At 37.3% G+C, this 27,721-nt stretch overlaps 1 protein-coding gene across 9 annotated transcripts in view; it reads left to right on the top strand.

Annotated features, from left to right (window-relative positions):
* The window catches only part of ZGRF1 (zinc finger GRF-type containing 1), a 79,092-nt gene that overhangs the window by 34,963 nt on the left and 16,408 nt on the right, over positions 1 to 27,721 (top strand). For 7 of the 9 annotated variants that reach the window (XR_009008386.1, XM_057546997.1, XM_057546998.1 and 4 more), the window contains exons 10-19: positions 305 to 490; positions 13,271 to 13,373; positions 13,468 to 13,565; positions 17,229 to 17,352; positions 19,167 to 19,822; positions 20,548 to 20,686; positions 21,181 to 21,365; positions 22,641 to 22,837; positions 24,363 to 24,502; positions 27,004 to 27,147. Coding sequence is in view for 8 of the 9 variants with exons in the window: in XM_057546997.1 (XP_057402980.1) it covers positions 305 to 490; positions 13,271 to 13,373; positions 13,468 to 13,565; positions 17,229 to 17,352; positions 19,167 to 19,822; positions 20,548 to 20,686; positions 21,181 to 21,365; positions 22,641 to 22,837; positions 24,363 to 24,502; positions 27,004 to 27,147 (1,972 nt within the window). In the remaining variant the exon portion in view is untranslated. The remainder of the gene's footprint in view (positions 1 to 304; positions 491 to 13,270; positions 13,374 to 13,467; positions 13,566 to 17,228; positions 17,353 to 19,166; positions 19,823 to 20,547; positions 20,687 to 21,180; positions 21,366 to 22,640; positions 22,838 to 24,362; positions 24,503 to 27,003; positions 27,148 to 27,721) is intronic. The other 2 variants (XM_057547002.1, XM_057547001.1) reach the window with 2 other exon arrangements.

Genomic DNA, 27,721 nt, shown 5'->3' with positions numbered 1-27,721 from the left:
AGTTGCTCCATGGCATGTGGGATTTTCCCGGACCAGGACTCAAACCCATGTCCTCTGCATTGGCAGGTGGATTCTTAACCACTGTGCCACCAGAGAAGCCCCAATCACTGCACTTTAAATTAGTGTACCCTTAACATATTTTAAGATAATAGGAATATTTCCTGGTTTTCAGTATTAGTCTCTTAGTAATTATTTACATTAACTAACATTCAATAGAAAGCCAAATTATGCATTATTTTCTTTGTATATGTATACTGTAAATATGTATACTTATGTAATACTCATTTTTAATAATTTACTATAGCCTGTTGAATTTCAAGGGCATCAAGTGAAAGGATCAGCTGCTAGTGCTGTGATGGTGAGAGGACACAGCTCACAGCTTGAATGCAGTCAGTTTCCAGATAGCATTGTGTATGAAAACTGCACGACAAACAGTTGTTTTTTGACACCAGCGTTGCCTAGCACTTGTATGCAGATTGACTTCTTTCAGGTAAAAAAAAAAAAAAAAAAAAAATATATATATATATATTTTTTTTTAATTAATTAATTTATTTATTTTTGGCTGCATTGGGTCTTCAGTTGCTACGCATGGGCTTTCTCTAGTTGCAGCGAGCGGGGGCTACTGTTCGTTGCGGTGTGCGGGCTTCTCATTGTGGTGGCTTCCCTTGTGGCGGAGCATGAGCTCTAGGCGAGCGGGCTTCAGTAGTTGTGGCACGTCGGCTCAGTAGCTGTGACTCGCGGGCTCTAGAGCGCAGGCTCAGTAGTTGTGGCGCACGGGCTTAGTTGCTCCATGGCATGTGGGATCTTCCCGGACCAGGGCTCGAACCTGTGTCCCCTGCATTGGCAGGTGGATTCTCAACCACTGCACCACCAGGGAAGCCCTTAAAAATATTTTTATAGCTGCATCTTGCCAAATCATTTTCTTTATGTCAATACTAAATTTTGTAAAGAGAGTATATTTAAATCTTTGTACAGTTGTAAGTTAAAAAAAAGTTTAGTAAATTGACAAGAAATATCATATCTTATTTATTTATTTTTATTTTTGGATGTGCTGGGTCTTCGGTTCGTGCGAGGGCTTTCTCCAGTTGCGGCAAGTGGGGGCCACTCTTCATCGCGGTGCGGGGACCGCTCTTCATCGCGGTGTGCGGGCCTTTCACTATCGCGGCCCCTCCCGTTGCGGGGCACAGGCTCCAGACGCGCAGGCTCAGTAATTTTGGCTCACGGGCCCAGCCGCTCCGCGGCATGTGGGATCCTCCGAGACCAGGGCTCGAACCCGTGTCTCCTGCATTAGCAGGCAGATTCTCAACCACTGCGCCATCAGGGAAGCCCTATCATATCTTAAATCAAACTAAATAAGACAAAAATATTTGAAAGATTTACTGCCGTTTTAGGATCAGGAATTTAAAGGATTACTTTTCACTTCAGAGAATAGTAGAAATTTATGACACGAGCAGTTAGGCAGATTACATATAGAAAATATATTTAACAGCTAGCAGATTTTTTTTTTTCCTTCTAATATCCACCCCTCTCCCCACTAAATATGACACCAAATACCTCTCATTGCTACCCAAATAGAAAAGGTTATGGAGAAAGGATGTATGCATGTATTTGAAACAGTATCTGTTAAAGAGACTTTTTTAAAACTTTTCCCCTTTTTATTAAAGCATAATGCACATACAAAATAAGTGCACAGACCGTAAGTGCTCAGCCCAGTAATTACCACAAAGTGAACACACCCGTGTAACCTCCACCCTTACGAAATAGAGCATTACCAGCATCTCAGAAGTACCCCTTCTGCCCCCTTTCAGTCACTACCCCTTCCATTCTCCCCAAAGATAATTACCATTTTGACTTATAATACCATATATTAGTTTTGCTTTTAAAACTTTAAATAGAGTAATACACAGTGTTTTTTTTGTGTCTGCCTTCTTTTGTTCAACATTGCAGTTTTGAAATTCATCCATGTTGTTGCTTGTGGCTGTAGTTTATTCATTTTCATTGCTGGTGTAGTATTCCATTGTGTAAATACACCCCAATACATTCTTCAGTTGTTTGGGTTGTTTGCATTTGGAGGTTATTACAGATAATCCTGCTCACATGACATGCTTCTGTTAGTTACACTACCTAGAAGTGTGATTATTGAGTCACTAGTTATGGATGTCTTTACTTTGAGTAGATAATGCCAAACTGCTTTCCAAAATGGTTATTAGAGTTTATATTTTCTATCAGGAATGTATGAGAGTCCCCATCAGTCTACATCTTCATTAACACTTGGTCCTGACAGTTTCTTGTTTTGAATTTTAGCTATTCTGGTGGGTATGTAGTGCTATTTCATTGTGGTTTTAATTTGCATTTTCCTGCCTAATAATGAGGTTAGGATCTTTTTGTATATTATTAGCCTTCTTTCTATCCTCTCTCATGAAGTGTTTGTTAAGCTTTCTTCCTCAGTTTTTAATTGGTGTGCTTATCTTCCCTGACTCTGACTTATCTTTCATTCTTAATGATGCCTTTGATGAATGGAAGTTTATAATTTTCAATACAATACAATTTATCTGTTGTTTCCTTTCTGATTATTGCTTTTTTGTCTTATTTTAGAAGTCTTTCTCTAGCTTAAGGTCATAAAGATATTCTCTCATGTTACCTTGTAGAAGCTTTATTGTTTTGCTTTTCACATTTTGATCTGTAATTCACCTATAATTGATTTTTATGTATTGAGGTACAGATAAAGTTTCATATTTTTTTCCATATGGACATCCAGTTGCTCCAGCACCATTTATTGAAAAGACTGTCTTTTCTCCATTCCTTCACACTTCTCCCTGTGCCATAAATCAGATGTCCATATGTTTTGGGTCTGTTTTTGGTTGCTATTCTGATTCATTGGTCTGGAGTTTTAGAGGTCTTTATGTCTTACTAAGTATGTGTTTTCATGCATTTTAAATCTTCTTGTTCTTCTTAGCTTTTTGCATTTTCATATAACATTTTAGAATTAGCTTAATGGTTTCCATATGTACGCATAAACATGTTAGGAATTTGATTGGAATTTCATTGTGTACACAGATCCTGAGGAGAATCAATATTTTTGCAATAATTGATTTTGCAAAAATTGATTTATTTTCAATATTGTAATAATGTATCTCTCTATTTCAATCTTTAATTTCTCCAAATAATCTTTTACACTTTTGGTATAGAGGTTCTCTATATGTTATTTGTATGTTTGATTTGCAGGAACTCTTTCTATGTTAAGAAAATTAACCCTTTGTCATTTTTCCTAATTTATTAGTGTTTTGACTGTATTTATGATTTTTTCCAGAAATTCATTTTTAATATTTATATAATCAGATCTTTCAGTGTTTTCTTTTATGGTTTCTGGAGCCCAGAACTTTTTTTTCTTTTAGGCCGTGCTTTGTGGCATGCGGGATCTTAGTTCCCTGACCAGGGATCAAACCCGTACCCCCTGCAGTGGAACAACGGAGTCCTAACCACTGGACCGCCAGGGAAGTCCCTGGAGCCCAGAACTCTTTTTTTTTTTTTAATTTATTTAATTAATTTATTTTTGGCTGTGTTGGGTCTTCATTGCTGGGCAGGCTTTCTCTAGTTGCAGTGAGTGGGGCTACTCTTTGTTGTGGTGTACAGGCGTCTCATTGCCGTGGCTTCTCTTGTTGCAGGGCATGGGCTCTAGACACGTGGGCTTCAGTAGTTGTGGTGCATGGGCTCAGTAGTTGTGGCTCGCGGGCTTAGTTGCTCCGCAGCATGTGGGATCTTCTTGGATCAGGGCTCGAACCCATGTCCCCTGCATTGGCAGGCGGATTCTTAACTACTGTGCCACCAGGGAAGCCCAAGCCCAGAACTCAGTCTTCATTTAATGCTTTTTTAAAAATAAATCTTGACACTTTTATTAGCTCTTGTTGTGGTTTTACACTATCTTTAGCAAGAGCTAATTATAGAGTGGCTATGTTAAGTAAAATAAGTTATTTCTGAATTCCCCCTCTATATTCTTCCAGACTCCTAGTATAGCTATATCATAATTTTTAGATAAATAGATAGTCAACATTTTCATTATTATAAATGTTTTAATATTTTCACTGCTGAGCCAATTTGTATACATTTTCTTTCTTTTATAATTTTTGAGTTTTTTTCTTAGTTTATAATTTTAAAAAAATTTGCTTAGTGTTCTTCAAATATTGGGATAAAGATTTTCCCACATCCCTCAGAATTTTACAAAATGCTCTTCAATACAGGAATCCACACAAATTCATCAGATAATCTGTGTTAGTTGCATTTATTTTCTAGGTCTTCCATCTGTCCACTATAATCTGCACCATCTTACAAAAGCCCTTTGCCTCTTTGCTAGCTTGGTTTGTCAATATCTTGAACACATTGTCTTTTTTTCTTGTTTTTCTAGAGCACACCTTGAAGAGAGCATGGGAGGTTTGGGGGACTTGGCATGTTGAAAATGTTTTTATTCTGTTCTCATTACTTGATTGATAGTTCGGCTGAGTATAGAATTTGGATATAATCTGCTTTTTTCTTTCTAAATTTAAATTTAATTGTGCTTTCTCCTTCTAGAAGTTTTTAACATCTTTTCTTTATTCCTGGTGTTATGAAATTTCACTGTGATATGCCTTCTTTCAGGTTATTAATACCATATACTGTATTCAGTGAGTCTTTTCATCCTGCAGGTACAAGTTTACCAGTCACATAAAAAATTAAAAAAAAAAATTCATTTCTTTGGTAATTTTCTTCCCACTGTTTTCTTAGTTTTCTCTTTTAGAACTTCTGTTAAACGTTTTCAGCCCATTGTATCATTTTTCAGCAGTCCCTGTGGACTCCAGTTTCTAAGTGTTTCCATGGTTATTGGGGTTAATCAGTTTATTTCTTATTGGTCTGTCTTGTAGTCAAACTTTGGTTTGACTTTCTTCTATATTGCTAAGCCTATACTCTTTCCCCATCCTCTTAATATATTGTAATTCAGGGTTACCATTATTTCTTAGTTTCATTAAAGGTAAGAGGTGTTTTTGTTTCACATTTCCTGTTTTTCTTTTTGAGAGGAGAATAAATTAGAGTACTTCATACTGAAAAAGAAATTTATATCCATTTGTTTTATTTTTAGTTATTTTCACATACATCAGTATGGTCATGTTTTATATCCTGAGTTTATAAAAAATGTTCTAAGGCAAAATGCCTAGACTTACCAACACAGATAAGAGCTTTTTGAAATAAGTGTGACAGATTGCTTGCACACAGTGGTCTCTGAACTTTAAAACAATCTTGTATTTCATCAAATCCTAAGATACTATCTGATTGTAAGAAGCACCATTGTAATATATACCACTAAGAAAGACCGGTCAATTAGCACTACACAATGTTTTTCACTGCCTTTTTTATTTAAAAAAGTCTTTTTTTTTAACGTGGTAAAAAACATGTATCATATGTACTTATATCATAAGATTTACAGTCTTAACCATTTTTATGTGTACACTTTGGTAATGGGAAGTATATTTACAGTGTTATGAAACAGATCTCCAGAACCTTTTCACCTTCACTTGGATTTTTAATGTTATATTTAGTGGAAGATTCTTTTAGATTTATTTGAGCACAGTGTTTTATTGTATATCACACTGCTTTGTTTTCTTGTCTTTCTGTGAACACAATACTTTTTATTAATCTTTTTTTAATTTTTTAATTTAATTTTATTTTTTATACAGCAGGTTCTTATTAGTCATCAATTTTATACACATCAGTGTATACATGTCAATCCCAATCACCCAATTCATCCCACCACCACCCACCCACGACTTTCCCCCCTTGGTGTCCATACGTTTGTTCTCTACATCTGTGTCTCAACTTCTGCCCTGCAAACCGGTTCATCTGTACCATTTTTCTAGGTTCCACATATATGCGTTAATACACGATATTTGTTTTTCTCTTTCTGACTTACTTCACTCTGTATGACAGTCTCTAAATCCATCCACATCTCAACAAATGACCCAATTTTGTTCCTTTTTATGGCTCAGTAATATTCCATTGTATATATGTACCACATCTTCTTTATCCATTCATCGGTCGATGGGCATTTAGGTTGCTTCCGTGTCCTGGCTATTGTAAATAGTTCTGCAATGAACATTGGGGTGCATGTGTCTTTTTAAACTATGGTTTTCTCTGGATATATGCCCAGTAGTGGGATTGCTGGATCATATGGTAATTCTATTTTTAGATTTTTAAGGAACTTCCATACTGTTCTCCATAGTGGCTGTATCAATTTACATTCCCACCAACAGTGCAAGAGCGTTCCCTTTTCTCCACACCCTCTCCAGCATTTGTTGTTTGTAGATGTTCTGATGTTGCCCATTCTAACTGGTGTGAGGTGATACCTCATTGTAGTTTTGATTTGTATTTCTCTAATAATTAGTGATGTTGAGCAGCTTTTCATGTGCTTCTTGGCCATCTGTATGTCTTCTTTGGAGAAATGTCTATTTAGGTCTTCTGCCCATTTTTTGATTGGGTTGTTTTTTTTTTTTTTTTTTTTTAAAGGATTTTCTTATTTATTTATTTATTTATTTTTGGCTGTGTTGGGTCTTCGGTTCGTGCGAGGGCTTTCTCCAGTTGCGGCAAGCGGGGGCCACTCTTCATCGCGGTGCGGGGACCGCTCTTCGCTCTTCATCGCGGTGCGCGGGCCTTTCTCTATCGCGGCCCCTCCCGTCGTGGGGCACAGGCTCCAGACGCGCAGGCTCAGCAATTGTGGCTCACGGGCCCAGCTGCTCCGCGGCATGTGGGATCTTCCCAGACCAGGGCTCGAACCCGTGTCCCCTGCATTAGCAGGCAGATTCTCAACCACTGCGCCACCAGGGAAGCCCGGGTTGTTTTTTTAATGAGCTGCATGAACTGTTTATATATTTTGGAGATTAATCCTTTGTCTGTTGATTAGTTTTCAAATATTTTCTCCCATTCTAAAGGTTGTCTTTTCATCTTGTTTATGGTTTTCTTTGCTGTGCAAAAGCTTTGAAGTTTCATTAGGTCCCATTTGTTTATTTTTGTTTTTATTTCCATTACTCTAGGAGGTGGATCAAAAAAGATCTTGCTGTGATTTATGTCAAAGAGTGTTCTTCCTATGTTTTCCTCTAAGAGTTTTATAGTGCCTGGTCTTACATTTAGGTCTCGAATCCATTTTGAGTTTATTTTTGTGTATGGTGTTAGGGAGTGTTCTAATTTCATTCTTTTACATGTAGCTGTCCAGTTTTCTCAGTACCACTTATTGAAGAGACTGTCTTTTCTCCATTGTATATCCTTGCCTCCTTTGTCATAGATTAGTTGACCATAGGTGCGTGGGTTGATCTCTGGGCTTTCTATCTTGTTCCATTGATCTATGTTTCTGTTTTTGTGCCAGTACCATATTGTCTTGATTACTGTAGCTTTGTAGTATAGTCTGAAGTCAGGGAGTCTGATTCCTCCAGCTCCGTTTTTTTCCCTCAAGACTGCTTTGGCACTTTGGAGTCTTTTGTGTCTCCATACAAATTTTAAGATTTTTTGTTCTAGTTCCATAAAAAATACCATTGGTAATTTGATAGGGATTGCATTGAATCTGTAGATTGCTTTGAGTAGTATAGTCATTTTCACAATATTGATTCTTCCAATCCAAGAACATGGTATATCTCTCTATCTGTTGGTATCACCTTTAATTTCTTTCATCAGTGTCTTACAGTTTTCTGCATACAGGTCTTTTGTCTCCCTAGGTAGGTTTATTCCTAGGTACTTTATTCTTTTTGTTGCAATGGTAAATGGGAGTGTTTCCTTCATTTCTCTTTCAGATTTTTCATGATTAGTGTATAGCAATGCAAGAGATTTCTGTGCATTAATTTTGTGTCTTGCAACTTTACCAAATTCATTGATTAGCTCTAGTCATTTTCTGATGGCATCTTTAGGATTCTCTATGTAGAGTATCATGTCATCTGCAAAGAGTGACAGTTTTACTTCTTCTTTTCCAATTTGTATTCCTTTTATTTCTTTTTCTTCTCTGATTGCCGTGGCTAGGACTTCCAAAACTATGTTGAATAACAGTGGTGAGAGTGGACATCCTTGTCTTGTTCCTGATCTTAGAGGAAATGCTTTCAGTTTTTCACCATTGAGAATGATGTTTGCTGTGGGTTTGTCATATATGGCCTTTATTATGTTGAGGTAGGTTCCCTCTATGCCCATTTTCTGGAGAGTTTTTATCATAAATGGGTGTTGAATTTTGTCAAAAGCTTTTTCTGCATCTATTGAGTTGGTCATCTGGTTTTTATTCTTCAATTTGTTAATATAGTGTATCACATTGATTGATTTACATATATTGAAGAATCCTCGCATCCCTGAGATAAATCCCACTTGATCATGGTGTATGATCCTTTTAATGTGCTGTTGGATTCTGTTTGCTATTATTTTGTTGAGGATTTTTGCATCTATATTCATCAGTGATATTGGTGTGTAATTTTCTTTTTTTGTAGTATCTTTGTCTGGTTTTGGTATCAGGGTGATGGTGGCCTCGTAGAATGAGTTTGGGAGTGTTCCTTCCTCTGCAATTTTTTGAAAGAGTTTGAGAAGGATAGGTGTTAATTCTTCTCTAAATGTTTGATAGAATTCACCTGTGAAGCCATCTGGTCCTGGACTTTTGTTTGTTGAAAGATTTTTAATCACAGTTTCAACTTCATTCCTTGTGATTGGTCTTTTCATATTTTCTATTTCTTCCTGGTTCAGTCTTGGAAGGTTATACCTTTCTAAGAATTTGTCCATTTCTTCCAGGTTGTCCATTTTACTGGCATAGAGTTGCTTGTAGTAGTCTCTTAGGATGCTTTGTATTTCTGTGGTGTCTGTTGTAACTTCTCCTTTTTCATTTCTAATTTTATTGATTTGAGTCCTCTCCCTCTTTTTCTTGATGAGTCTGGCTAATGGTTTATCAATTTTGTTTCTCTTCTCAAAGAACCAGCTTTTAGTTTTATTGATCTTTGCTATTGTTTTCTTTGTTTCTATTTCATTTATTTATGCTCTGATCTTTATGATTTCTTTCCTTCTGCTAACTTTGGGTTTTGTTTGTTCTTATTTCTCTAGTTCCTTTAGGTGTAAGGTTAGATTGTTTATTTGGGATTTTTCTTGTTTCTTGAGGTAGGCTTGTATAGCTTTAAACTTCCCTCTTAGAACTGCTTTTGGTGCATCCCATAGGTTTTGGATCGTCGTGTTTTCATTGTCATTTGTCTCTAGGTATTTTTTGATTTCCTCTTTGATTTCTTCAGTGATCTCTTGGTTATTTAGTCACGTATTGTTTAGCCTCCATGTGTTTGTGTCTGTTACGTTTTTTTCCCTGTAATTCATTTCTAATCTCACAGTGTTGTGGTCAGAAAAGATGCTTGATATGATTTCAGTTTTCTTAATTTTACTGAGGCTTGATTTATGACCCAAGATGTGATCTATCCTGGAGAATGTTCCGTGCACACTTGAGAAGAAAGTGTAATCTGCTGTTTTTGGATGGAATGTCCTATAAATATCAATAAAGTCTCTCTGGTCGATTGTGTCATTTAAAGCTTGTGTTTCCTTATTAATTTTCTGTTTGGATGACCCGTCCATTGGTGTAAGTGAGGTGTTAAAGTCCCCCACTATTATTGTGTTACTGTCAATTTCCTCTTTTAGCGCTGTTAGCAGTTGCCTTATGTATTGAGGTGCTCCTATGTTGGGTACATATGTATTTATAACTGTTATATCTTCTTCTTGGATTGATCCCTTGATCACTGTGTAGTGTCCTTCCTTGTCTCTTGTAACACTCTTTATTTTAAAGTCTATTTTATCTGATATGAGTATTGCTACTCCAGCTTTCTTTTGATTTCCATTTGCATGGAATATCTTTTTCTATCCCCTCACGTTCAGTCTGTATGTGTCCCTAGGTCTGATGTGGGTCTCTTGTAAACAGCATATATATGGGTCTTGTTTTTGTATCCATTCAGCAAGCCTGTGTCTTTTGGTTGGAGCACTTAATCCATTCACGTTTAAGGTAATTATCGATATGTATGTTCCTATTACAATTTTCTTAATTGTTTTGGATTTGTTTTTTTTTTTTTTTTTTTTAATTTTATTTATTTATTTATTTATGGCTGTGTTGGGTCTTCGTTTCTGTGCGAGGGCTTTCTCTAGTTGCGGCAAGCGGGGGCCACTCTTCATTGCGATGCGCGGGCCTCTCACTATTGCGGCCTCTCACTATTGCGCCTCTCACTATTGCGGTCTCTCTTGTTGCGAAGCACAGGCTCAGACGCGCAGGCTCAGTAATTGTGGCTCATGGGCTTAGTTGCTCCGCGGCATGTGGGATCTTCCCAGACCAGGGCTCAAACCTGTGTCCCCTGCATTGGCAGGCAGATTCTCAACCACTGAGCCACCAGGGAAGCCCTTGGATTTGTTTTTGTAGGTCCTTTTGTTCTCTTGTGTTTCCTACTTAGAGAACTTCCTTTAGCATTTGTTGTACACCTGGTTTGGTGGTGCTGAATTCTCTTAGCTTTTGCTTATCTGTAAAGCTTTTGATTTCTCCGTGGAATCTGAATGAGATCCTTGCCGGGTAGAGTAATCTTGGTTGTAGGTTCTTCCCTTTCATCACTTTAAGTATATTATGCCACTCCCTTCTGGCTTGTAGAGTTTCTGCTGAGAAATCAGCTGTTAACCTTATGGGAGTTCCCTTGTATGTTATCTGTCGTTTTTCCCTTGCTGCTTTCAAGAATTTTTCTTTGTCTTTAATTTTTGCCAATTTGATTACTATGTGTTTCCGCGTGTTTCTCCTTGGGTTTATCCTGTATTGGACTCGCTGCGCTTCCTAGACTTGGGTGGCTATTTCCTTTCCCATGTTAGGGAAGTTTTCGACTACATAATCTCTTCAAATATTTTCTCTGGTTCTTTCTCTCTCTCTTCTCCTTCTGGGACCCCTACAATGCGAATGTTGTTGCGTTTAATGTTGTCCCAGAGGTGTCTTAGGCTGTCTTCATTTCTTTTCATTCCTTTTTTATTGTGTTCTGCAGCAGTGAATTCCACTATTCTGTCTTCCAGGTCACTTATCCGTTCTTCTGCCTCAGTTATTCTGCTATTGATTCCTTCTAGTGTAGTTTTCATTTCAGTTATTGTATTGTTCATCTCTGTTTGTTTGTTCTTTAATTCTTCTAGGTCTTTGTTAAACATTTCTTTCATCTTCTCGATATTTGCCTCTGTTCTTTTTCCGAGGTCCTGCATCATCTTCACTATCATTATTCTTAATTCTTTTTCCTGGAAGGTTGCCTATCTCTACTTCATTTATTTGTTTTTCTGGGGTTTTATCTTGTTCCTTCATGTGGTACATAACCCTCTGCGTTTTCATCTTGTCTGTCTTTCTGTGAATGTGGTTTTCATTGCACAGGCTGCAGGATTGTAGTTCTTTCTTCTGCTGTCTGCCCTCTGGTGGATGAGGCTAACTAAGAGACTTGTGCAAGTTTCCTGATGGGAGGGACTGGTGGTGGGTAGAGCTGACTGTTTCCCTGGTGGGCAGAGCTCAGTAAAACTTTATTCCGCTTGACTGCTGATGGGTGGGGCTGGGTTCCCTCCCTGTTGGTTGTTTGGCCTGAGGCAACCCAACACTGGAGCCTACCCGGGCTCTTTGGTGGGGCTAATGGCAGACTCTGGGAGGGCTCACGCCAAGGAGTACTTCCCAGAACTTCTGCTGCCAGTGTCCTTGTCTCCACGGTGAGCCACAGCCACCCCCTGCCTCTGCAGGAGACCCTCCAACACTAGCTGGTAGGTCTGTTTCAGTCTCCCCTGGGATCACTGCTCCTTCCCCGGGGTCCTGATGTGCACACTACTTTGTGTGTGCCCTCCAAGAGTGGAGTCTCCATTTCCCCCAGTCCTGTCGAAGTCCTTCAATCAAATCCCACTAGCCTTCAAAGTCTGATTCTCTAGGAATTCCTCCTCCCATTGCCGGACCCCCAGGTTGGGAAGCCTGACGTGGGCCTCACAACCTTCACTCCAGTGGGTGAACTTCTGTGGTATAAGTGTTCTCCAGTTTGTGAGTCACCCACCCATCAGTTATGGGATTTGATTTTACTGTGATTGTGCCCCTCCTACCGTCTCATTGTGGCATCTCCTTTGTCTTTGGATGTGGGGTATCTTTTTTGGTGAGTTCCAGTGTCTTCCTGTCGATGATTGTCCGGCAACTAGTTGTGATTCTGGTGTTCTCGCAAGAGGGAGTGAGAGCGCCTCCTTCTACTCCGCCATCTTGGTTCAGGGCCACAAATTTCGCTTCTTCCTTAATTTTCTCCCACCAAAAGTATCTGCTTTGTGAAGGCACCGTCAGTGGCTGTTTGTTTGTTGTATTTCCAGTTCCTCGCTCTGTGCCTGACAAATAGAAGCTATCAATGAATACCTTTGTTTTTTTTAATTGGAGTATAGTTGCTTTACAATGTTGTGTTAGTTTCTGCTCTTTATTAATCTTTATTTTTGGCTTTATTGGGTCTTCCTTGGTGCACGTGGGTTTTCTCTAGTTGCGGTGAGTGGGGGCTACTCTTCATTGTGGTGCGCAGGCTTCTCATTGTGGTGGCTTCTCTTGTTGCAGAGCACGGGCTCTAGGTGCCAGGCTTCAGTAGTTGTGCACACAGGCTCCATAGTTGTGGCTCGTGGGCTTCAACAGTTGTGGCTCGTGGGCTCTAGAGCGCAGGCTCAGTAGTTGTGGCGCACGGGCTTAGTTGCTCCACGGCATGTGTGATCTTCCCAGACCAGGGCTCAAACCCATGTCCCCTGTGTTGGCAGGTGGATTCCTAACCACTGCACCACCAGGGAAGTCCCCACAGTACTTTTTTTTCAATGCTAAATCCTAGTGTGATCTTTTTGAAGACATTTAAACAGCAGAATTGCTTAATATGTCTAATGTTAACAGTGCACAAAGTCATATTTAAGTGATCATTATTTGAATAGTATGACTACTTTGCATATAGTTGCACTTGCACAGGTGAAGACAACTATGTCACAGATGTTGCCTGTGCTATAGAGATGTAAAAATGTCATTTTTGGGGTGCATCCCTATTTCAAAGATGTTAAGATGTAAGAAACGTGAGTCATAAGAATTGATGAAATATAATGTACCCTGCTTTCCCCGAATGGAATTGGCTTTATAACATATTTCTTTCTGTTTGTCTGTGTCTCAAGTTATAACTATAAACTATATGTGTAGATAGAGATAGGTAAAGATATGGATATGCGCACACATTTTTTCTAAACTGATAAATGGATCTCTGTTTTCTAGTTCCCAGATGAAGAAAATTTTCCAAAAGGAGGTACTAGCTTTAATATTGAAGAGGATTTTCAAGTGACAGCTGAGTCTAATAAGGACTCAGTTGAAAATGATTGTAAGTAAATTATAAATAAAATGTAACATTAAGAAGTTATTTGACATTGAACAAACTATTATGTAAAGATCCATGCTTTTTTTTCCCCCCACAGCAATTTTAGATTTCCCTCCTAAAGATTCAGAACAGTTATATAATTATTTGGATTATAATTTTAAATCAACAGAGAGGACTTCGTGGGAAGCAAATAAGGTATAATGTAAACAAAGTTTTTTATGTTGGTTTTTTTGCCCGCACCCTGCGGCTCATGGTATCTTCGTTCCCTGACCAGGGATTGAGCCCAGACCCCAGCAGTGAAAGTGCCGAGTCCTAACCATTGGCCCACCAGGGAATTCCCTAAACAAAATTTTAACAGTTGTGAGTAAAAAATTTTGGTAGTCTTATAAGAAATGACTCTACTAAAAACTAAAAAGATAAAAATCTTAAGACTAGATGATTTTTTTAACATGATCAAGAAAGTTTATGAACAACCAACCATGATTATTTTAGTAATGAAACAGCACAGAATAATTTCTGTTAGAATAAATAACAAAATGTGGGTGACTGCTATCTTCTTTGTTATTCAGATGTTTTATTTTTTGCAATGTGACATGAAATGAGAGGCATACATAATTAGAAAGGAAGAAATAGAATTAGATGAATCAATTAAAAATGAGATGTTTAAGAAGAATTTTGTAAAGGAGCTGAAGATAAGATAAACTTGAAAAGTTAATAGCTTTCTTAAACTAAGTAGAAAATATAGCAGAAAAAGAGTCCCAAGAGTAGTAACAAATGATATACAATGAAGTGCCTAGGCATGATCTTAATTGGAAATGTGTGAAATGAGCAATGAAATTTTACTGTGAAATATAAAATTTATGAATAAATAGGAATTCAGCAGTGTTTACTGAATGCCTTCTGTAGGTCAGGAACTTGTAAGACTTGGATATAGAGTGTTGGACAAAACAGGAATGATCTCTGATTTTAAAGGCCAGCAGGGGAGAGAGATGTTACTCAAGAGAACAAACAAACTGAGATAATTGCTATACAGAAAAGTTGTGAAGATACTCTGAAATTATAGGGGGAATCTACTTTATGGATGATTAGGAAGGCTTCTCCAGCTGTGGCAGCAGTAGGGGGAAGAACATACCATGTACAGAAACAGCAAGTGTAAATACCCTGCGATTGAAAAGAGTTGGGTGGGTTCAAGAATGTGAAAGGAGACCAAAGTAGCTGGATTGTGGAAAGTGACAGGGAAAGTGGTAGTTAAATGAAATTGGGACAGGGAGCAGGACCAGACATACAAAGCCTTGCAGGTCAGGTTAAGAACTTTGATATTGCTCTGTGTTCCCCGGGGAAATCACTGAAGGGTTTTCAGCAGAACACCCGTTACATTTACATTTACATTTTTAAGAGATTTTGCTGGCTGCCGTGTGGAAGATGCATTTGATGGGCACTGTGGTGGAAGCCAGGAAACCAGTCAAGAGGAGCCGTAGATGATAGTGACTTGAAGTAGAGATTGTGGCAGTGAAAGTATAGAGCAGTTGATAAATAGATTTAAGATAAATTTTGGAGTTAGAAGCATGGATGTTGCTGGATTGGACGTAGAGAGTAGGGTGAAGGAAGGGGAGGAGAAAGACTCCTGGCTTTTTGATTTAACAACGTGGACTGAGGTGGGCTTTACTGAGTGGAGTAAGATGCAGGACTCTATTAGTTGGCTAGGGTTGCTGTAACAAAATACCACAGGATAAGTGGCTTAAACAGCAGAAATTTATTTTGTAACAGTTCTGAAAGGTAGAAGTTCAAGATCAAATTTCTGCTAAGAACTCTATTCCTGACTTACAGATGGCTACTTCTCACTATGTCCTCACATGTCCTTCCTTGGTATGTGCACATGGAGAGAGAGAGAGCAAGAGAGAGCACAGCGAGTGAGAACTCTCTTGTTATAAGGACGCTAATTCTGTCAAATCAGGGCACCACTCTTATGACCTCATTTAGCCTTTATTACCTCTTAAAGGCCCTGTCTCCAAATACAGTCACACTGGGGGACAGGGAAAGGAAGAAAGCAATAATAAAAGGTGTTGAGTCCTGCTGGGAACCCTCTAAGAGACCTATAAAACAAAACTCAGAATTGTCCTCCCAAAGAATGAGGAAAGTAAGGTATTTGTGCACCAATTCCCACCCCTCTTTGGCTGAAGATTACTCCTGGGCATATTAACCAACTGGCACTTCTGGCCTGCCCTACCTGCTGTCCCAGCCCGCTCCCCCAGCCGCTGTCCTCAGGCAGAATGATGCAGATGCTAGAGGTAGGAAGCCTGCAACAGGTAGGGGAGCAATTCCCCAACTGTAGATGACCTCATAGATGGGCTGAGGAGACACAGCCAGGACAGCAACAGCGTCTGCTACAGTGGTTAATGGTGGAAAGTTTAGGAAGTTTTCAGTGGGCTGTGCTTCCTGCCATGTGGAGGAATCTGGTCTACAGGGAAAGAGAGAGAAGCAGACTTTCAGAGAAAGAGACGGAGTTAGTGACAGCAGTGGAAGCCCTGATTCCAGCTGGTTTTGAGGCCCAAGCCCCAGTTTTGTCTGTTCAGTTAGTATTAGATTTTTAGGGTGATTAATTTCTGGAAGCAGCAACAAAATTAAATACTGTTCTGGGCTTCCCTGGTGGCGCAGTGGTTAAGAATCCGCCTGCCAATGCAAGGGACACGGGTTCGAGCCCTGGCCTGGGAAGATCCCACATGCCGCAGAGCAACTAAGCCCGTGTGCCACAACTACTGAGCCTGAGCTCTAGAGCCCACAAGGCACAACTACTGAGCCCACGTGCCACAACTACTGAAGCCTGCATGCCTAGAGCCCGTGCTGCACAACAAGAGAAGCCACAACAATGAGAAGCCTGCACACCACAACAAAGAGTAGCCCCCGCTCACCGCAACTAAAGAAAGCCTACGTGGGCTTCCCTGGTGGTGCAGTGGTTGGGAGTCTGCCTGCTAATGCAGGGGACACGGGTTCGAGCCCTGGTCTGGGAGGATCCCACATGCCGCGGAGCAATTGGGCCCGTGAGCCACAACTACTGAGCCTGCGCGTCTGGAGCCTGTGCTCCGCAACAAGAGAGGCCGCGATAGTGAGAGGCCCGCGCACCGCGATGAAGAGTGGCCCCCGCTTGCCACGGCTAGGGAAGGCCCTCGCACGGAAACTAAGACCCAACACAGCCAAAAATAAATAAATAAATAGATAAATTAATTAATTAAAAAAAAAAAAAAAGAAAGCCTGCGTGCAGCAGCAAAGACCCAACACAGCCAAAAATAAATAAATAAATTAATTAATTAATTAAAAAAAAAGAGAGAGAGACCTGCTCTAAAAAAAAAAAAATACTGTTCTAAGGAGAATAACATAGAGAATAATATGACTGTTCAAATGCGGAATATATCAAAAAAGTTTATTTTAAAAGGAGCAATATTTTGAAGTTTAGATCAACTGTAGGTGTATCCTAGACCTGAGGACCTAAGAGAAAGCTGTCCTTGGGTTTTCAGGAAGTTTTACCTTCACAGCTCCAAACATAAGATCTGATTAAGCCTGAGCCTCTTAGACTGGAAACTGATCTTCACAACCAAATCCCCGTAACCCAGATCAATCCAAATCAGAATCTGACCCATTTCAAATAAATCCAACAGGTTTTATGTTCTCTATTTCACTTTCTATTATTCTTGTTTATTTTCGTGAGTTTATTCTATCCTGCCCCTTTTGGAAGAAGCTTTGCCCCACTATAGCTCTACACAGTGTGCTTGAAAGCATTATTTTTACAATAGTTACTAGAATTCATTCAAACTATAGGGAAAAAGATTTTGATCTGTAGTTTTGTCTCTTTTTTCTGGATAGGTGATGTCACCAGAACAAAAGATCTCAACATTAAACCCTGTTTCTACTTTATCTTTGAACTCAAGAGATGAAGACTTCATACTGGAATTCTCTGAGGAGTCCCTGAAAGCAAGAACTTTACCTGGTGATTTTCACTTTCTCAACTTAGACAGTTGCTACCATATGGCTCTAATCTGTCTGTCCATGTAAAGTGAAGTTTTTTATTTGAGAGATTGTTACTAAACTAAAAATAATCTTGAAACCAGATTCAATGTATTATGCCCTCAAGCCTTCCCACACCCTCTCTCCCTTTTGACTTTTTCTATTGGAGATGGCTCTTATTTCCAAATACAATCCCTTCCAGCTTTCTAGTTCCTTCTTATTTCTTCTCTCATCTTCTCATCACAGACCTCTAAAAGTGTCTTCTACCATTGCCAACACTTCTCACAGCTGTAAGTCCAGAGCCCGGCCCCGCTATAGTCCCTTCCCCTCCCAGGGAAAGGATTCATTGTGAATGTCTGGTCATGGTTGACCTTAGCATAACCTCTTAGTTCCCCTCTTTTGCTTTGGGATCCTGGCAATATCAGGGAACTCTTCAGTTGCTGCTACCTCAATTGCATTCTCAGGCCTCTGTGTTTTCATACATTTTGACTCTTCCATGTGAGTAATTTCCTGCTTCTTGATAAGTATAATACATTCTGTAGGATCCCTTTCGCTAACTTTTCTTTTTCTCGCTCTTTTCTTGTAATCTCACCAATGTATCTTCCCTTGATTCTGAAGTTATGTTGGGTGAGGGGTGAAGTTGTAGATAATGTTTTGGTCATGGGTGGATGATATAAAAATAAAAACTAATGTGTCTGGGTAGCTGGGTTGAAGAAGGTTTAGTAGGTGTGGTTGATAGACGAAACAAGGTAGGAAAGAGTCAGTATGGGAGCTGTGAGTATCTAAAACAAGTGAGGTGACAATGGCATATAGATGATTTACACAGTTATACCATGAATCTTTTACTATTTAATGAGGTTTTAACTTTTCTGTCAGTGTTGCTTGATCAGCTTGTTAGAATTACAAGGTAACAGTTTATAAAAGAATATCATTGACTTACCTGCTGTTCTACTACCTTCCCAAGTGACCTCCAGAGTTTATTCCCAACAAAATAGAAACTCTATCAAGAAGGTACATTATTATAAAATAGGAAACCATAGCATTTCAGAGAAAAACTTTAAGCTTATATAGTTCCCATGCAGTATTATTCATTCTTTATTTATTCAACAAATATTACTGCTTTTTACATTTTCTGGAATATATCAATTACTAACAATGCTGACAGAAGGAATTATAAAACTCAGCCAAAATCTGCCATGAGTTTACCAGAGTTGAACTCTTATCACATAACAATATATCAAAATAAAGCTAAAAGTCTTCTTTACCGTGAAGGTCAACATATTAGTCTGTGAATGTAATAAATATATAAAGGAAGTTACAACACATCGATAAGTAAACCTTGAACTTCAGTCTCTGGAGAATATAAAGCTGAGAACAAAAAACTAGTTCTGGGTTCTTGTCTTAGCTCTGCCAATCGGTAGTCATGTTACCTCTAGGCCTTGTTGGCAATCTTATCTATAAGATGAGAATGATGAATCCCTTCTCAGCTGTAAAATACTTTGAAAACTTCAGTGTTATGTAAATATAATGTAGTAATTGGTGGGGCGGTGGTGAGTGGAAATCCTTAGCTAAGAGGCAAAAGAAAAAGAAGGATTTCAAGTCTATCAACCTTGAAAAAGTTTCTTTATTTTTTGGAGCCTAAAACCATTAAAGTTTTTAAAAGGAAATATGATTTTTTTGTTTGTTTTGGTACAAGGCATGTTGGTACTTTTTGCTTTTTTGTATGGATACCCACTGTTTTCTAGAGATTGGGTGATGTCCGTAATACATTTTTATTTAACTAGCTTTTCTTTTTAGTAATGAAAAAATCGAGTTCTCTGGAGGATAAGAACCTTCAAAGGCTTTCATTAGTAAGTAGAACCCGAGTTCCACTTATTACTTTGCCACCTGCCAGTGGGCCACCTGATGTAGATTCTTGTTCATATGTGATCGACTCTGACAGGCAAGAGTCTTCTGGTTCTCCCATATTCAACTTTTGTGAAGAGTCAGCAGTTCCTTCTTTTAGCTTTGGGTCAGAGGACCAGAGCGAAACTTCTTTCTCTAAAGAATCTAAGGAAGTGACTCCAAGGGACGTTTCACTTTTTGATAATATATCTACTCAAAGCAAGTGGCTGAAATATCAAAACATACTCCAGTGCAACTTGACTACTCCAAACAGAGTTGATCAGAAAGTAACAGATGGCTTCTTTGCTGAGGCTATTTCTGGGATGCATTTTAGTGACACGGGTGAAAGACAGAGTGGTGCTGTGAATGAAAGTTCTGTAGACTCTGTGCATTTGCAAATGATGAAACACATGCTTCAGCAACAGCAGCAGGATTTTAGCAGTCAAGATTTGGTTTCCAGAAAGAAGGCATTTTCTTTGAATTTAAAGCAGACTTCTAAGACTGAGGAAATTCAAAATGTGTTAAGAGAGTATGCCTGCTACAACTGCAGTGTAACAGGAGATTTTCAGGTGAGGAAATGTACCAGTGTTTTGCATCTTTTTTCCAGTAGTTATTATCTGAATTTCAACAAAAGAATTACCAAAATCATATAGGTGCAATGATTTTAGTCTCAGAGCCAATGGCTTTGTTTTTGTTTTTTTTTAAGAGTTTTCTAAAACTCTTGCTACACTCACATTTTCTTTGACTTAAGATCTTTCCTAGAGTTTGTGAACATTAAATGAAATTATATATTTGAAAGTGTCTGGTGCAGTATCTGGCACATAATAGGTACTTAATAAATTATAGCTCTGTTTCTACCATCACTTCCACTACTACTGTTACTATGATTGTTTTCATTTTTCACTGTCAGCTCAGTTTTGCTGATCAGATCATTATTAGGGTAAAGATACATCTTATTATACATTGGTTACGAACAATTCTTACTATAGTTGTAACCAGAAATAGAGATACATAATGATTCACTCACATCAGTTAAGTTTTTCCTAGCAAAAATATTAAAAAACTTATTAAGGGGCAGACAAGAAAAGTTAGTCTTATTTATCATTAAAAGTGCCATGTCATAGCCTTTCTTGCTGTACTTAGTTTCTCATTTAAAATTAGAAAATGGTTTTCATGGATTCTGGAAATCAAAAGAAAAATTTGTTTATTTCCTTTAACATATCTATGGAATTTGCTTATTAGTAAACAGTATTTTTCTGGAGTTGTTATAATAACTTGAATTATTCCATTTCAGGAGATAAATGACTCCGAGCTATGCTTCCCAAGTGGGCAGAAAATAAAATCTGCATATCTTCCCCAAAGGCAAATTTACATACCAGCTGTTTTTCAGTCTCCTGCTCATTATAAGCAGATTTTTACATCTTGTCTCATAGGTATGACTGTTATCTTTTTATTTTATTATGATTGATTGCTGCTTAATGTAAATAGTTTAGCTGTAAGAAAGTGTAGTATCTTTTATGAATTTTTTCATTAAATTGTCTACTTGAGATTTGTTATTTTCTATATATTTAATCCAGTTATTGACAGCAAGTTGTATTTTAATTTCAGATCGAAATTGAGTTTTGAGTGGGAAATGACAGCATTATCTTTTTCAAGATGTAGTTAAAAAAATTTTTTTAAACTGGAAGTGTTACAGATGGTTTTGTTAAATTAAGTAGGAAATTTTAAGTATGGTGCATAGTTTGTTTTGTTCAAGAGTAAAACTAGACTTTTAAAAAATGGATGTTAGTATTAGGTTATAGTTTGTCAAAAGGCTATTTTCAAATTTAGCTAATACATATCTGATACAAACGTGAAATTATTTTGTATTTAATTTTCATCTGTACCTATATATTTTTAAAAATTATCTTTAAAAATTTTTTTGTAGAACATTTAAATATATTGCTGTTTGGGTTGGCACAAAGGTTGCACAGAGCTCTTTCAAAAGTTGACATATCATTTTACACATCATCAAACAGAGACAAACTGAAAAATGTAGAAAATAACGTGCCATCCTGCCATCATCGTCAGCCTGCAAAACTTGTCATGGTTAAAAAGGAAGGTCCAAATAAGGTATTGTTCCCTCTTCCCCTCCTTTTACGAGACAAGTAAGTGTCATAAAAGGCTTAGGTACCTATTGCTTTACAACAAGTTTAAGGAGTAAGTCTTGACTGGGAGCCTTCTGCTTGAGACATTAGTAACTAACATATAGTAAACTCTCAATACATTTTTCCTGAAAGATGATTTGCATTCGACGCTACAAAAATATGAGTTAAAATCAACCTTCGAGTTGCTTAGGAACTTGTTGCACAGTAGTGGATGGAGAGAGATGAGATATATAAAAGGAAATTTTATATAATACTGTAATTGATAAAGTAGGAGGGATATGCCCAAATTACAGTGAGAGCACTGAGAAGGGAATATGTCCTAACCTGAGGGCTTAGAGAATGCAGAGATGAGCCTGAAGGAAGTAAAGGTTAAAACTGGTCTACTATGTGATCCCTAGTACAAGTAACGTAACTGATAAGGCCAGGGGAATAGAAAAGCATATTGATTTAATTTATACTGCTGATAACATTATTATGGAAGAAGTTAAGTTAGTAAAATGTTTGTAATATTGACCGATGGTTTGTACTCATAAGACTGTGCTTTCACTCATAATAATACAACTTTCCCCCATTGCTTGCATATTCCACTTCATCATTAGTTGAGTATGTAAATTTGGTTTTAAATTTAGTTTTCAAAAGCAAGAATTCATAAAAATATTATAACCATAGAATAAAATATTATAGAGCCACTAAAAGTCTTTTTTTTTTCTTTTTAAGATTATTTGATGACATGGTTGTCATGCTCATAGTATGTTGTTGGGTGTAAGGGTTAGGTTATAGACTAGAAAATGTATTGTTATCTGAGTTTTATTAAAACAGTATACATGTGTGTATCCTTGTGTGTGTGTGTGCATGCTTGCACTTACGTGAGTGAGAAAAAAGTCTGGAAAGAAATGCACGAGATGTCCCCTATAGTTGTTTTGGGGCAGCTTTCAGGTTTTCTATAGTGAACATGTTAAGTCAGAGATCAATAAATATTATTTTTCAAATAAGATTGAATTTTCAGAATAGTGTAATTTTTGATAAAAAGTAAAAAATGAAAAGTAGGTGGTTTTAAGTTTTAATTTATTGTTTAAATTAATAAAAAGATTAAGTTGTATAGCGGCTAATTTATTAGAGTACATTAATGCCAAGCAGCCTTTATAAAAGTCTTGACAAACATAGTACAAAAACAGTAAAAAAATAAATAAATAAAAACATTATTTTTCTCACTAAAGTTTCAATATCTTTTTCCCCTTAGGGTCGTCTCTTTTATACCTGCGATGGACCCAGAGCTGACCGATGTAAATTTTTCAAGTGGCTTGAAGAAGTGACCCCAGGATATTTAACACAGGAAAAATCTCTACCTAGCATGGTTTTAAATGATATAAAAAGTATTGGCTTGTACTTAAGAAGTCAAAAGATACCCCTCTATGAGGAATGCCAGCTTTTGGTGAGGTATGTTTTATGGTGCCAAGTAATTGCCTCTAATTATATCAGAAAATAGTAACCTCACAGAATTATGATCAGTTTTCAAAGAGATTGAGATAGGAAGAATATCTAAAAGATAGAGTACCTCATTTTTTGTGACTATAAAATGGGAATAATTCCCTAAAGCTATTTTTGGCCCCCTCTAAACATTGAGCAGTGCCAGCAATATCAGGATTACTGGCGGGAATGCCATTTTTCTAACCATTTTTACATATAATCATAATTCTAAGGGAAACCCTATCAAACAAATCACAAGAATAATTTTTATCAGCACAGGATAATACATATTGGTCATTCACAAGCCTGAACTACATAGTTTATAGGATGATAGAATGCTACTTTTTCGAAACATGTCTTACAAAAGTTGGATTACCCGAAAAGTAAATATAATGAGCATTTGCATGGTAATTTAATAATAACAGCATTTATTGGGAGCTTGTACATGCCAGGCACTCTTCTAAGCACTTTGCATGTATTATTTCATTTAATCATCATAATTTATAAGAAATGGTAATATGATAATTTATTATTCTATTTTTACAGTTATAGAAACTGAAGTACCCTGTCTTTTAGATACTATTCCTATCTCAATCTCTTTTAAAACTAATGATGTTTCTGTGAGGCTTGCTATTTTCTTCCTTTGATACAGTGTATTTTTATTGTGTATATATGTATGAAAGTATATAAACATACACATTCCCTGGTTCTTTCCTCTTCATACTGTATTTTAAAGATTTAAAAAAAAAATTTGTACCTTCAAACTTCCAGTTTAAAATTAATAAGTCCTGCAGATGTAATGTATAGCATGGTGACTATAGTTAATATTACTTTACTGTATATTTGAAAATTGGTGAGAGAGTAAGAGCTCATTACAAGAAAAAATTTTTATTTGAAAAAAATTTTATACACGCAATGAGTTCTTCAGTGCTTTTTTTTTTTTTTAAATTTTATTTATTTATTTATTTATTTATTTATGGCTGTGTTGTGTCTTCGTTTCTGTGCGAGGGCCCCCTCCAGTTGCAGCAAGCAGGGGCCACCCTTCATCGCAGTGCGCGGGCCTCTCACTATAGCGGCCTCTCTTGTTGCGGAGCACAGGCTCCAGACGCGCAGGCTCAGCAATTGTGGCTCACGGGCCTAGTTGCTCCGTGGCATATGGGATCCTCCCAGACCAGGTCTCGAACCCGTGTCCCCTGCATTGGCAGGCAGACTCTCAACCACTACGCCACGAGGGAAGCCCCTTCAGTGCTTTTTTAAAAAATTCAATTTATTTAAAAATAAAAACAGTTCACCCATTTTCTTCACAAGAAAAAACTTTGTGTGGCAATGGATGTTAACCAGACTTATGCTGATAATTTCACAGTATATACATATATCAAATCATTATGTTGTACACCTGAAACTAATATAATGCTATATGTCAGTTATATCTCAATTAAAAAAGAAATCATACCTTAATATTCAAATTCACTTTTGTCTTTTACTCATTTTGCAGAAAAGGGTTTGATTTTCAAAGAAAAAAGTATGGTAAACTAAAGAAGTTTACTACTGTAGATCCTGAATTTTATAATGAACCTAAGAGCAAACTTTATCTTAAGCTGAGTCGGAAGGAAAGTTCTTCGACTTACAGCAAAGGTAAGTTGATCTGATTATGTTGTGGCTGAGTCTAGCCTTGTATCTCAGTTACATAACAGCCCTGTAAATTCTTTATATTAAAGAGATTTTTAAGAGTACAGTTTCATAGTACATATTGTGAATTATTGTATAATAAATTAGACCATTTCTAAAAAGCATATTTTATTTTATTCCCCCCACCCCTAAAAAGCATATTTTAAATTTTAGTTTTTTTAAAAGCTTTATTATAGGCTACCAAAAACTGTTTAATTTTGGTTAAAGAGTCACACCAAGTTCTTGGCATCATAAGTATACTGAATGAACTGTACCCTGAACCTAATATAAAAAATAAGCTGAAAATGTAATGAGTTTAGTGATACTTCTGTCATTGCTGCACAATATGACAACATTGGACCCCAAATTTTGTATATTTGGAAATAAAATCCTTAAAAATTTTTTTCTTTTTTTGGCTGCGTTGGGTCTTTGTTGCTGCGCACGGGCTTTCTGTAGTTGCAGCGAGTGGGGGCTACTCTTCATTGCAGTGTGCAGGCTTCTCATTGCGGTGGCTTCTCTTGTTGCAGAGCATGGGCTCTAGGTGCGCGGGCTCAGTAGTTGTGGCTCACGGTCTCTAGAGCGCAGGCTCAGTAGTTGTGGCGCTCGGGCTTAGTTGCTCCGCGGCATGTGGGATCTTCCCGGACTGGGGCTCGAACCCTTGTCCCCTGCACTGGCAGGCGGATTCTTAACCACCATGCCACCAGAGAAGTCCCTAAGTTGGGTTAATTTTTATCTTTGCTTTCATGACCTACTCTTGTCATTGATCCTAACCTAACTTGCTTTTGTTATTTGATTAGTTATTTTAAATGATATAAGAAACTTTGAATCAACAAAGCAAAGCTAAATCTAGTACCTTATAGCTACCTACATTTTTTTTTTTAATACATTTATTTATTTATTTATTTTTGGCTGCGTTGGGTCTTAGTTGCAGTGCGCGGGCTTCTCACTGTGGTGGCTTCTCTTGTTGCGGAGCACGGGCTCTAGGCTCATGGGCTCAGTAGTTGTGGCAAACGGGCTTAGTTGCTCTGCAGCATATGGGATCTTCCTGGACCAGGACTCGAACCTGTGTCCCCTGCATTGGCAGGTGGATTCTTAGCCACTGTGCCACCAGGGAAGCCCGGAATGTAGTTTTCTTTAAACAACAAGTTTTTTCCTTCATACTCATAATGGGTCAAATAATATGTGATTAAGTTATATAATTATAATAGCAAATACAACTAGTATAAATAAGTTTTAGAACAAATGCAGTTGACTCTTTGTAAGTGTAAACTCCACTGATGGTAGAAGTAGTGCATAGATATTCTGGAAAGCAGCCTACTAGCTATGAGTGCTCAGTGTACTATGGAGAAGAAAGGAGAACGTTAATTAATCTGGAACATATGTTAAGTAGAAGTCAGTTAAGAGAACTTTATTCTATCCACGGATTGCCAACTTTATTTGAGCATAGAAACCTTTACATGGTGGAGCATCTTTTTAAGACTAATATTCTACCTTGGGAAAATCAAATGTAGCTATAAGATAAAAGTGAGTTAGATGTTGTCTTTGCTTTATTTACAGTGTTTTTTTTTTTTTACTAATATCTTCCACCTTAAAAACCCAGAATTAATCATTTACCTCTTAAAAGAAAATATCAACTATTTTTTTGTATTTTAATTTCACAAACATCAGTGGTTTCCCAAGAGTATGAATTCTCATTTTACACACATCTAATAATTGAAAAGACACCATTACCACAAGAACAAAAATGGTAGCAAGATACATTGACTTAGGGTTTTTTTTTTGTTTGTTTGTTTTTGTTTTTTTTTTTTCACACACACACACTGTATTTTATTTTTACAGGAGATAAGTAGACTGACACCAAGCATTGTACATGGATGACCACAACAAAAGCAACAATGATTGCAATTACCAAACATGAAACACACTCATACTATGTCATAATATTGACATTCAGTCCAGTAATCCTCCACTGTAACAGCTGCTTTACTTTGCAGTGAAAATTGATTTGTATATTCTTTGCCTCTGAGTCCTTGTGGGATTTTTTTTTTTTTAATTCTGACAGAAAGTCACAAAAATTATACTCATCCTCATCAGTTCACTCAGTCCCATGTAATTAATTTTTTTTTTCATCTTGATCTTTTGTTAGCACTTTTATGAGTTCATCAGTTTTTCACTAGAGTTCTGAAAATGCTTATTCATTCAGTTCAGCAGTACAGTCAGTTACCAGAAACCATTTACAGTGTTTTTTTAAAAAAAAATTATAAAGTAACTTTAAAAACATTAAACTAATTGAGTTAAAAACATGGAAATGAAATGTTATGTGTTTGGGTGTCTGGGTGGAATCTTGTTGGTGATAATAACCAAGTTTGGTTTTTTGAGAAATAATATAGGACTAAGCATCAAAGAAATCCAAGGTAGCTTTGGATGGAGCATAGTTCTGAATCCTTTAAAAGTGTTTGTCTTTTCAGATGATCTTTGGGTGGTTTCAAAAACCCTAGACTTTGAATTGGATACTTTTATTGCATGTAGTACTTTCTTTGGTCCATCATCTATCAATGAGGTAGAGCTACTACCTTTGAAAGGTTATTTCCCTTCGAATTGGCCCACTAACAGTAAGTATTATTATGCCCATATTAATTTGTATTAAAAAAGAATGAAAGACATGTGATGCACTGTGAGCTGGAATGCTAACTTTGTGTGGAATTGTTTGATTAAAGCCAACAAAAAGCATCCACCTCTACTTCCTATTATTGTGTACAGTATTCTTGAAATGTGTATGAAAGTTGAACATCTAAATATTTCTGCAGCTCAAGTCCTAGAGGGCTAACAATATCATAAAATCTTGACCCCTCACTTAAGTATTTTGTTAAAGTTGAATTTTACATGTTACATACCCGATTTCTAAAAATATAAATATTAAACATATAAATAAGAATTTTCTTAAATAATTTCTTACATCAAGTTCCAGTTCTTGATTTATTTAATCCTCTTGGTTTATTATTCTAGTAGTGTACATTTAGTAAACAGATCATTTATTTTTACATTGAGAAGTCTTGTAGATTTTGCAAGAGATTTCGTGAGCAGTTGAGCAGGAGGGTATGAGTTTCATTTGAGGCTATTTTATCATCTGCCTTGAGAAATTCTTAATAAGACAGTAGGCTATGAGCCTTACTTTTCTTTTAATAA

The sequence above is a fragment of the Balaenoptera acutorostrata genome, chromosome 5 (assembly GCF_949987535.1).
Source record: "Balaenoptera acutorostrata chromosome 5, mBalAcu1.1, whole genome shotgun sequence".
Taxonomy (NCBI): Eukaryota; Metazoa; Chordata; class Mammalia; order Artiodactyla; family Balaenopteridae; genus Balaenoptera; species Balaenoptera acutorostrata.
The sequence above is the reverse complement of the archived record's forward strand: the minus strand, read 5'-3'. Positions and strand labels throughout refer to the sequence as shown.